The sequence below is a fragment of the Ranitomeya variabilis genome, chromosome 1 (genome assembly GCF_051348905.1).
Source record: "Ranitomeya variabilis isolate aRanVar5 chromosome 1, aRanVar5.hap1, whole genome shotgun sequence".
In the NCBI taxonomy this organism is placed as follows: Eukaryota; Metazoa; Chordata; class Amphibia; order Anura; family Dendrobatidae; genus Ranitomeya; species Ranitomeya variabilis.
Window position 1 is genome coordinate 97,227,701 of NC_135232.1, and position 12,343 is coordinate 97,240,043.

At 41.9% G+C, this 12,343-nt stretch overlaps 1 protein-coding gene across 8 annotated transcripts in view; it reads left to right on the forward strand.

Annotated features, from left to right (window-relative positions):
* MAST4 (microtubule associated serine/threonine kinase family member 4) overlaps positions 1–12,343 on the forward strand; it is a 611,899-nt gene that overhangs the window by 548,989 nt on the left and 50,567 nt on the right. For all 8 annotated transcript variants that reach the window (XM_077286460.1, XM_077286468.1, XM_077286501.1 and 5 more), the window contains one exon: positions 9,400–9,608. In XM_077286460.1, coding sequence (XP_077142575.1) covers positions 9,400–9,608 — 209 coding nt within the window. The remainder of the gene's footprint in view (positions 1–9,399; positions 9,609–12,343) is intronic.

Consider the following 12,343-nt stretch of genomic DNA (forward strand, 5'->3'; position numbering starts at 1 on the left):
GGATAGACCGGATCGTTGCCCACCTGATAAACTGTTTGTTCCTGATGATTGGACCAGTAGAGTCATCTCTGAGGTTCATTCTTCTGCGTTGGCAGGTCATCCTGGCATTTTTGGTACCAGGGATTTGGTGGCAAGGTCCTTCTGGTGGCCTTCCCTGTCACGAGATGTGCGAGGCTTTGTGCAGTCTTGTGACGTTTGTGCTCGGGCCAAGCCTTGTTGCTCTCGGGCTAGTGGATTATTGTTGCCCTTGCCTATTCCTAAGAGGCCTTGGACGCACATCTCGATGGATTTTATTTCAGATCTGCCTGTTTCTCAGAAGATGTCTGTCATCTGGGTGGTGTGTGACCGTTTCTCTAAGATGGTCCATTTGGTTCCCCTGCCCAAGTTGCCTTCTTCTTCCGAGTTGGTTCCTCTGTTTTTTCAAAATGTTGTTCGTTTGCATGGTATTCCTGAGAATATCATTTCTGACAGAGGGACCCAATTCGTGTCTAGATTTTGGCGGGCATTCTGTGCTAGGATGGGCATAGATTTATCTTTTTCGTCCGCTTTCCATCCTCAGACGAATGGCCAGACCGAGCGGACTAATCAGACCCTGGAGACATATCTGAGGTGTTTTGTGTCCGCTGACCAGGATGATTGGGTTGCTTTTTTGCCATTGGCGGAGTTCGCTCTCAATAATCGGGCCAGCTCTGCCACTTTGGTGTCCCCGTTTTTCTGTAATTCGGGGTTTCATCCTCGATTTTCCTCTGGTCAGGTGGAAACTTCGGATTGTCCTGGAGTGGATGCTGTGGTGGAGAGATTGCATCAGATCTGGGGGCAGGTGGTGGACAATTTGAGGTTGTCCCAGGAGAAGACTCAGCTTTTTGCCAACCGCCACCGTCGTGTTGGTCCTCGGCTTTGTGTTGGGGATTTGGTGTGGTTGTCTTCTCGTTTTGTCCCTATGAGGGTCTCTTCTCCTAAGTTTAAGCCTCGGTTCATCGGCCCGTATAAGATATTGGAGATTCTTAACCCTGTTTCCTTCCGTTTGGACCTCCCTGCATCCTTTTCTATTCATAACGTTTTTCATCGGTCATTATTGCGCAGGTATGAGGTACCGGTTGTGCCTTCCGTTGAGCCTCCTGCTCCGGTGTTGGTTGAGGGTGAGTTGGAGTACGTTGTGGAGAAAATCTTAGACTCTCGTGTTTCCAGACGGAGACTCCAGTATCTGGTCAAGTGGAAGGGATACGGCCAGGAGGATAATTCTTGGGTGAATGCATCTGATGTTCATGCCTCTGATCTGGTTCGTGCCTTTCATAGGGCCCATCCTGATCGCCCTGGTGGTTCTGGTGAGGGTTCGGTGCCCCCTCCTTGAGGGGGGGGTACTGTTGTGAATTTGGATTCTGGGCTCCCCCGGTGGCTACTGGTGGAATTGAACTGGTGTTGTCATCTTCTCTGTTCACCTGTTCCCATCAAGATGTGGGAGTCGCTATATAACCTTGCTGCTCTGTTAGTTGCTTGCCGGTCAACAATGTTATCAGAAGCCTCTCTGTGCTTGTTCCTGCTCCTAGACAACTACTAGATAAGTTGGACTCTGTCCATGTTTGTTTTTGCATTTTTGTTCCAGTTCACAGCTGAAGTTTCGTTACTGTGTCTGGAAAGCTCTTGTGAACAGGAATTGCCACTCTGGTGTTATGAGTTAATGCCAGAGTTTTAAAGTAATTTCTGGATGGTGTTTTGATAGGGTTTTCAGCTGACCATGAAAGTGTCCTTTCTGTCTTCTGCTATGTAGTAAGTGGACCTCAAATTTGCTAAACCTATTTTCATACTACGTTTGTTATTTCATCTTAATTCACCGCCAATACATGTGGGGGGCCTCTGTCTCCTTTCGGGGTATTTCTCTAGAGGTGAGCTAGGACTAATATTTTCCTCTGCTAGCATTATTTAGCCCTCCGGCTGGTGCTGGGCATCTAGAATCAACGTAGGCATGCTACCCGGCCACTGCTAGTTGTGCGTTAGGTTTAGTTCATGGTCAGCTCAGTTCCCATCTTCCAAGAGCTAGTTCCTATATATGCTGATGCTATGTTCTCTTGCCATTGAGAACATGACAAAGCTCTCAGCGCTGTAAAAAATAAGTTTCTCAAAAAATAACTACAACGTTGTCCAAGACTTGAAATTAATCTAATTCTAACCTCACAACTATGCTTCTTGTAGTTTACAGCATTTTCTTCTGACCTTTGATGCAAATATGTCAATTTGTGGGACATTTGCCGCATTATATATATATATATATATATATATATATATATATATATATACTAGATGGTGGCCCGATTCTAACGCATCGGGTATTCTAAAATATGTATGATTATTTATGAAGATTTTAGAATAATACAATGAATACACAGAATTCACCTGGCCGGGCGCGACCAATTAGTGAAGCCTGGATCAAATCCCGCGCCAATTCGTGGCCGGACTGCGCCTGTGTCTGATTGTTTGCGGCAGGCCACGTAGTATATAGCACAACCGCCACGTAGTATATAGCAGGCCACATAGCATATAACACAGCCACATAGTATATAACACAGCTCACGTAGTATATAACAGCCCACGCAGTATGTAACACAGCCCACGTAGTATATAACACAGCCTACGTAGTATATTGCACAGCCACGTAGTATGTAGCACAGCCCACGTAGTATATTGCACAGCCCACATAGTATATTGCACAGCCACGTAGTATATTGCACAGCCCACGCAGTATTATTCCACAGCCACGTAGTATATTACACAGCCCACGTAGTATATAGCACAGCAATGTAGTATATAACAGCCCATGCAGTATATAACAGCCCACGTGGTCCCACATAGTATATAGCACAGCCACGTAGTATATTGCACAGCCACGTATTATATTGCACAGCCGATGTAGTATATAACATAGCCCATGCGTATATAACACTGCCCACGTAGTATATAACACAGCCCACACAGTATATAGCAATGTGGGCACCATATCCCTGTTAAAAAGAATTAAAATAAAAAATAGTTATATACTCACCCTCCGACGGCCCCCGGATCCAGCCCAGGCCTTTCCCGCTCCACGCTCGCTGCTTCGGTCCCAAGTTGGTCACACAGAGGGTTAATGGCAGCGTTAACGGACTGCCTTATACCGTGTTATGCCACATTATAACTTCCTGGCCTCTTCTAGAGGACCTGAGAATGAGAAAGGACAAAAAAAACCACTCCCATTGGGGGTGAGAAGGAAGTTTAACATTTAATTTAGGTCCTTTCTCGTATTGCTTGGTCAATTGTCTACTATCTTAGGGTGCTTTCACATTGTGCTTTTTCATTGTGGATCCTGTCGGGGCTTGTGTCTGTACCCTCCCTGCAAAGCGGGATTCGTACTTATGTGCAGGGTGGATTGATTTAAATCACGCCGATTTAAATCATGATTTAAATCACGATTTAAATCAAAAGATTTTTTTCTATTTAAATCGGATCGATTTAAATCATGATTTTAATCATGATTTTAATCACTGATTTAAATCAAAAGGTTTTTTTTAATATAAATCACGATTAAAATGAGAAGTGAGAGCAGTGCGCATGTGCGCCCATAGTTACACGGACGAAACTAGGGGCAACGATCTAACGCCAGGGTGAGGGGGGGACCCCAAAGTAAGTAAAAATCTTTTTTGTTTTACTATATGGCAATAGGTAGGTGTTTAAAAGCAGCATGTCTTAATTGTATAAACTATTAATAGCCTCCACATTTTGTTCATACTGCCCCTTTAATTCCACACTTCTAGCTTGGTTTTACTTTTGGTTTAGTTTCTTTTTCCATTCAGTTGACATGCCCAAACTTGTTGGATAGTCAGCAGTACTTGGCTGTAGTAACAATCAAACTTCATAAGTGATCTGTGTGAGCCATGGCAGGTCGTAAGAGAGACCCTATTTGGGTTCATTTTGTTGAGATGCCAGCAGCAGATCTTGGAAAGAAAGGTGCAAGAGCAAAGTGCAAATACTGTCAAAAGGATATCCAAGGACTTGTTTGCCGTTTGAAATCACATTATGAAAACTGCAACCAGAAGGGAAATGAAGATGTTGATAGTGAAGTGTTTCTTTGGTCATCTTCATCACCGCACTTCTCATGATGTTGCCTCATTCACGCCACCAGGCCTTGCATCTCTTTGTTGCATCGTTTGCATTTTGCACGCATGCCTGCCTTACCGATAGGCGAAGGAGCTTCATTAAAATATTCCCAAACTGGGTCTCTTTTACGGCCTGCTGCCATTATAAGGAAAGAATGTAATAAACCTCAGATCGTACACACAAACAGATCCAGACTTGTCTGTCTGTGGCTATGCTGCAGTATTGTGCTCAAAGTTTCACTTTCATTTTTTTGTCTGCTTGCCCTTCCTCCTCAAAACACTTAGATTCACATTCTTCTTGTGTTGTGCAGATCTATTCCACTCCAAACAATCAGAAACATATTGTCTAACTTCTTGGACTTGGCACTGAAGGGGTTGATTCTGTATTCATAGGTTTGTAGAACAATAGGATTAAGGTCTTTTTCTCAACTCTGTTCATGTTGTAACATTTTTGCCATGAAGAAGAGGCTGGGACCTCTGCGGAGTCAAATTCAGTTTTGAGAACTGCGTAAGTAAAGCGAGCATCTGTGATAATATAGGAGAGAAACTGCCCACTAATCCTACAGAAACCTCTGGAAGAGCATGGCATTGTGAATGTTACACATATACAGCCTTTATTCTACTGAGTTAAACAACTCAGCTTTATCTCATGATGGAAGAACCTTTGGATGGTAAAATATTTTCCTCAAAAAGCAGTTTATTGAAAAAAATCCGATTTAAATCAAAAAAATCCGATTTAAATCAAAAAAATCCGATTTTTTTGATTTTTTTTTTAAAACATTGATTTTTATCCACCCTGCTTATGTGCCGATGGCGCCATAGACTATAATAGTGCCGTCAGAGCAAACATGCCCTCTGTTTTGCATCATTTTCAGGCATAAACACCTAATGGAGTCGGACACTCAGACATAGTAGACTGCGTCATCGGAAAATTACCAATTGTTTAAATTTAGGTTTTCATTAAATGTTTTTTTGCAGGGGTGTTTCTCAGATCACAAAAAATCCTGGTAATCTTTCATACTGGTCACTGAACATTTTTTAGGGTATGTGCACACGCTGCGGATTTTGTTGCGGAACCGCATTGTTTCTGCAGCTGCAGGTCCACAGCGGTTTACCAAGAGTTTACAGTACAATGTAAACCTATGGGAAATGAAATCCGCAGTGCACATGCAGCGGAAAAAAACGCGCGGAAACACAGCGGTTTATATTCCGCAGCATGTCAATTCTTTGTGCGGATTCCGCTGCGGGTTTACACCTGCTCCAATAGAAATCTGCAGGTGAAAACCCGCAGAGGAAACCGCGATAAATCCGCAGTAAAAACCGCAGCGGTTTTGCACTGCAGATTTATGAAATCTGCTGCGAAAAATTCCGCAATGGAATCCGCAGCGTGTGCTCAAGCCCTCAATCTCCTACTTCCTGTCTTTCTTGACAGTAGGATCAACCTTCCTAAGCCGTTTATATATGCATTCAGGTCATAGGAGGTTGAATAAAATGATACCTTGATATCTGCCATCTGATGTCTTATTCCAATATAATCCATGTTTTTCTTAATATGTAAATCAGATTTTTAGATCTATGGATGGGACATAGATTTCCTTGAGAATTGACCTCCAGAGCTCATTATAAATGAAAGGGTCCTTTACCAGTGTGAGACATGTAGAGCAGGAGAGCAGACTGTCAGTCGTTACATGTCTCACACTGGTAAAAACCCCTTTTCATTTAAAATATTCTCTGGAGGCAGGTTCTCAGGGAGATCTATGTCCTGTCCATAGATTCTAACACCTCATTTACATATTAGGGGCAACTTGGATTTTCCTGGAATAAGACATCGGATTGCACATGACAAGATATAATTTTATTCAACTTTCTATGACCTTCATGCCCATATAGACGGCTTAGGAGGGTTGATCCTACTGACAGATTCACTCTTAAGGAAGAGTTGTAAGCCGGCTTCATATCAGCAGAGGCAGACTTACAATGACAGCTACACACAGCTGCGAGCACAGGATTCACTATTCACCATCGCCTGTATCAGTGCTGACTCTGCTCCCCCCGTTTTCACAATGACATTGCACAAGCTCATTAGATACTTCAATACAAAAGATAGGGTTGGGTCAGTTCAATGTGACTAAAGTCTGTGTTGGTTTTCCAAAAAAGCAAAAAAAAGTAACACAAAATTTTGATTTAAATAGTAATTCAGTTCTTGATGTTGACTTGCCTTTAAGATGGCCAGGTACTTTAGATACCATCAGTCTTGAAATCTTAATCACTTTTTCTCTTGTTCTAGGGCACTCTTGTCAATCTCATTTGATGTTTTACCATTGAGCACAAGCACAAGTACTGGCTGTGTTTCCTTGTTAATAAAACTGCATAAATAATAGTTATGCTGACACTGGCTTTATCACTATTAACAGTCTGGAATACTGTGATTTAGAAGGTCCTCTTTTTTTTTTTGAAACTCCTCAAACCAAGAGCCACATTTGTTGTCCATTGGTAAACTTCATAAATGGCCTTATACAATGGTTCTTTCAGATGAAAAGAACATGGGCTTACAAAAAAGGCTCACAGTGACTCTTTTTCAACATGATTTATTTCCTACAGATTTGGAATGCGGCATCTGTTCACCAAGCTCTGCTGGAAATTTGCCATGAAAGTAGAGAAAGCTTCATGTTTACCAGCATTTCTTTGCATGTGTTAAAAAACAGGTTCATTGTGATGATTATGGATGGAATTTTTTGAGAGAACTGACTATCTGGTTTATGATCGAATGTGTGCAGAGTTTTCTAGTTACTTAAGAGTTAGGTTTTCCAGTTAGGTTAGTTTATGATTTAAAGTTTTGTACTACTGCTTATTGTAATAGTGCTAGAAAAGATAAATTAGACATACATGCTACACTCAAAATGGTTTTGGGGGCGACTTTATGGATTCCTGTTGAGCATAGCATCCTATTGCCAGACAAGGTCTCTAAGGGGGAATGTCACTCCCTTTTGGAGAGTACCAAGCTTGTGTAAGGAGACTTATAGGCCATGTACTGCTCCTCTGGGAATCTAAATATGCAAATAACCTCTTCAGAGAAGATGAGGACTTGAACTCTAGCGCCACCTTTTGGATGAAACACTCCTAAAAGTCAATCTCAACTCTTTACAGAACCTAGCCGCATGACTTGGGGTAAGAAGCCAATCCAGAAACTGTATTTGCATACACATGTTTTGGGGTGTTTACTACGCCTCAATGCAAAGCATGAGATTTGATTTGGCTAGGTGAGTTTCTTGTCTGGCTTCTTATTCGAAGTCTTGTGGCAAGGCTTGTTGAAGGTTCAATAATGACTTTTAGGATTGCTACATCCAATAGTTGGTGCTAGAGTTCAATTACTCTCTTTCTCTCTATTTGTATCCAGACAAGTGTTTTATTGGTCAACCCTGCTGTATACTAGATTATGTAGACTCCAAATGAAGGCTTTGTGCTTCAAATGTAACCACATCTATAGAAAGTCTATATGTAGAAGAAGGTGAAGTTTCTGTCACGGGTTCACTGCAACAGAGATCGGCCAAAAGACCGCAGTTTCTGATTTGACGTACTCCTGTGCTGATTAGAAGCACGTCTCCTTCATATTAAAAGGAACCTATCACCCCGTTTTTTTCGGTATGAGATAAAAATACTGTTAAATATGGCCTGAGCTGTGCATTACAATAGTGTAGTTTGTGGACCCCGATTCCCCACCTATGCTGCCGAAATACGTTACCAAAGTAGTCATTTTCGCCTGTCAATCAGGCTGGTCAGGTCGGATGGGCGTGGCTTCTTCCCCCAGATATTGCGTAGTTTTCCGTTGGTGGCGTAGTGGTGTGCGCATGTCCAACGTCCCCAATCCTGCACGGGGGGGTGAAAATAGCAGCGATGTCCGTTATTCCATTGGTGGTCGGTGGGCGCGGCCATCTTCCTTTGGCCGCGCGTGCGCAGAAGCGGCGCTCTGCTGGCCGCGGCTTCAGGAAAATGGCCGCCGCGATCTCCATCTGCGCACGCGCGGCATCCCGCGGCCATTTTCCTGAAGCCGCGGCCAGCAGAGCGCCGCTTCTGCGCACGCGCGGCCAAAGGAAGATGGCCGCGCCCACCGACCACCAATGGAATAACGGACATCGCTGCTATTTTCACCCCCCCGTGCAGGATTGGGGACGTTGGACATGCGCACACCACTACGCCACCAACGGAAAACTACGCAATATCTGGGGGAAGAAGCCACGCCCATCCGACCTGACCAGCCTGATTGACAGGCGAAAATGACTACTTTGGTAACGTATTTCGGCAGCATAGGTGGGGAATCGGGGTCCACAAACTACACTATTGTAATGCACAGCTCAGGCCCTATTTAACAGTATTTTTATCTCATACCGAAAAAAACGGGGTGATAGGTTCCCTTTAAATGGTGCAGGTGTCTGTTATCAGTGCAGGGGTTAAACTGTTCATCTTAGAGTCTCTGAAGCTTTCCTGCTTGGATGATCTTAGCTGTTTAGTGTTGGCCACTCCCCTCTCCTATATATACTTGCCTCTGGCAATCTGGATTGCCAGTGAGTCTTATAATGCCTGATGTGCAGTGGAGATGTTGGCTGTTGGTAGAGGGGATTGGAGTTCTGATCTGTAACTGTTGCTTGGTGTTTTGGCTGTGTGCAAATCCTTATTCTCTCTCATCGTCTCCTGTTTGGTTTTCCTTCCTTTTCTCACCGGTGTTCCTCTGTTGAGTGCATATTTGTATGATGGTTATTTTCATTTATCCCTGTACATCATTTCTTGTAAGTCTAGTTTGTGTATATACATACACTATTACTTCCCACTTCCCTGGGTGGGGGGAGGGCTACAGCATTTGGGCTCATTCAGGAGTTCAGCAAGGTACCTGGCCCCAGTGTTTTCACCATCAGAAGTAATCAGGGGAGCAGGGATAGCTAAGGCACCCCTAGCGTTGGGGACAGGAAAGGAAACCCTGGCCCCAGGTAATCTGATAACAGAGTTGTGACAGTTTTCATTCATGTATTTGTCCTGTTTCTCTTAAAAGAAATCGATCTCCACCCGATCACTTAATCTTGTTTTTGAGAAATGGCAAATACTTTTTCCAATTGCTGTGTTGAAACCTTTATGTTCAAATTAATTTGGTTTAAATAATTTAAGCTCATTTCAAAGATCTTTTCCTACTCACTCTTGTTTTGTTTGATACCGCATGTTCTCTATCAATAAGCGTTAACTAAAATTCATTACGAATCATGGATTTTTTTTCTTTCTCCAGGGCTGTTTACTTAGTCCGACATAAGGAAACCCGTCAAAGATTTGCAATGAAGAAAATCAATAAGCAGAACTTAGTCCTCCGAAATCAAATTCAACAGGCCTTCGTGGAGAGGGACATTTTAACATTTGCAGAAAATCCATTTGTGGTCAGCATGTACTGCTCCTTTGAGACAAAACGTCATTTATGTATGGTCATGGAGTATGTCGAAGGTAAGTTGGGATTTTAATTTTGCCATTATGTATCACTCTTTTCCTGAGAATTGTTGATTATTTGAAATCCCAGATGTTTCTTAAAGGATTCTGTTTTTTGTGCCAATGTAGAGTAGCGGCAATCATAATTCTTTTAGTTAGTGGACTGCAGTTTAACAGTTCACTATTGATTGTTTAGTTCACTATTGATTGTTTTCTTTGGCGTAATCTGTATTTTTGAAGCCAGGAATAGCACATCAACTGAGCTTTTCTAACCTGCAAAGTACCTGACTCCTTAGGAAAATGTGATAGTCAACATTAGAAATCAACAGGATTTGTTCGGATCCTCTTAGAAATAGATGTACAATACCGGTCATCTTTCCATGGAAGCCATCACACTAGTGTGAACAGAGTTTTCACTGTCTGATGGAATTTAAGTGGCAATTCATGGGGGGGGATGTAAGCTCTTTGGTAATCAGTAACATTCACACAGGCAGTCAATGAGGTCAGGTCCAAAACAGGTGAAGTTTATTATTTCCATAAACTTCCAGATAAAGTTCAAATAGCACAGCCTTTTCTGGGCATTAAAACAGAATAACAGAACTACAGAACCAAAACAGAAAATAAATAGTCAATATATAGCACTTATTTAGATTCCTTTGCTCGCAACCTCTGGCAGAGACTGAGCCACATAAACAAGGTCTTTCACCCTCCACATACAGACCATTATGGAGCAGTTCATCTACCCGTTCACACCAGATGTACCTCCTAGATTGGATTATGGGAATGACCAGTCCCGCCCAGCTCTTCACATTGTTCCTTGAATCCCGGACCCAAAATCCAGGCCCATTAAAATCTTCTCGACACTATTCGTGCTGGAGCCTGCTGTCTGGGTTTTACATCACCAAGGCTAGGCGCATCAACGATACATACACACCATCCAGGACTAGTTCGGCTGCAATCTTACAGGGTTTTTCTGGAAATCAAAAGAACAGATGTGTGTATATCACTGAAATCCATTGATGATTGCCATTTATGTATTGACAAGAGAATGGGTTGAATTTTCAAGTGCATTTTTTTTCAGCTGAATACAGAATGCAAACGTTCAGGAAAATCTCCATTAACTTCTTTATTTTCCCATTTTGTAGTAATTTTTCATTTTTAAATTACGCCACGGGATTTATGAGGTAGATTGATTCATTCTTTGTTTAACGCAGTGTTCCCCAAGCTGTAGCTCTCCAGCTGTTATAAAGCTGCAACTCTCTATGTGCCGTGACAGCTTGTTTCTGCCAGGGCTTGTTGGACATTGTAAAGGTACAGCAGCTGGAGAGCCGCAGCTTAGGGAACACTGCTCAGTATATGTCTACCCATCGTTACTCATCAAATTGGACGTCAAAAGCAAGAACCTTTGGGGAATCCTGCCAACGTCAAAACCAAACAGAAAACTTGCATGTTTTTTTTTAATGTCTCAAACTAAATAAATTAAGTCATGTGGAGAAAAACAATAATGCAAATTACCAGAGGATACACTGGACATCTACAATTTGTGTCAGACTCGATGAACTATTGATTAGATCAGCGAACCGCAATATCAATGGCTGACCATTATGCCTCTACATATTTGTCCTCATCAGTTGTCATAATCCTTCCTGTAGAGGTTTATAGCTTTTGTAGCTACATGTAAAGCTGCATTTACACTGCAAAATAATGGTGGAGTGTTGGTAGACATGCTTGTTTCACGATAATCCTTCCATGTAAACAGGCTGCTCATCACTTGATGAATGAGCTAAATCCTCATTCGTTGGGTGAAATGACCTTTTGCACAGTTCAAAAGATGATAGTTCTTAGTGGTTTTCTGGTTTTTATACAGTTTTTGAAGATGCAGGAAAAATGCAAAGTAAAAAGAAAAATGTTTACGTATTGAGGAAGTTGGGCTTCTTTTCCATTTGCCCTGGATCCCCTAAATTACTTACTAAATGTTCCTCCCAGGACACTAGAAAGAAGTCGGCCAGGGTTTTCCTATATATTTGCAAAGCCATGAAGTCTTTTCGTTGGAGCGCACTATGGCCTCTGAAGGGTCCTATGGCCCCTGGGATGTCTGACACCACAACCAGCTTCCTAGACACTTGGTGGCATCATGACCATAAAATCTTCTTCCTTCATTCCCTTTGCCCTTACCCTCCCCTCGATTCTTACTCCTCGTCTTGTGGTATGTACCCCATCTTACCACTTTCCTTTCTTCCTGTTAAACATTGTATTACACTTCTTATTGAGAGTTCAGAACGTTGGACAATAACCTGAATTTTGTATTTGATTTTCTATTATTATTGTAATTTTCAATAAAGGGTATAGAATAAAAATAAAATATATAAAATACTTGTAAAAACAAAATATGTACATTTGAAATGCTGTTTAAAAAAAATACGTGTAGGAGTCATCACATTTTCCATTAATCTACTGTAGAGCATATTGTGTTTTTTGGAAAAATAACAAATACATACAGTATCTCAGGGAGGATTTAGAAATAAAGTAATTGGACATTTTGTTCATGTACTGTTGACACTAACACTTTTAGCATTTTGGATATAGACAGTAATTGGAAGTATCTTTCCTTGATATTTTCGTTTTGTCTATTTTTGTAGCTTGAACACATTGTATAATGACTACCGCATTTTATTATTTTAAGTTTCGACATATTTGTACTGCAGTCAGCATTGTTCTGCTCCTGATAAGAACAATTCCTGCCTTGTATTCTA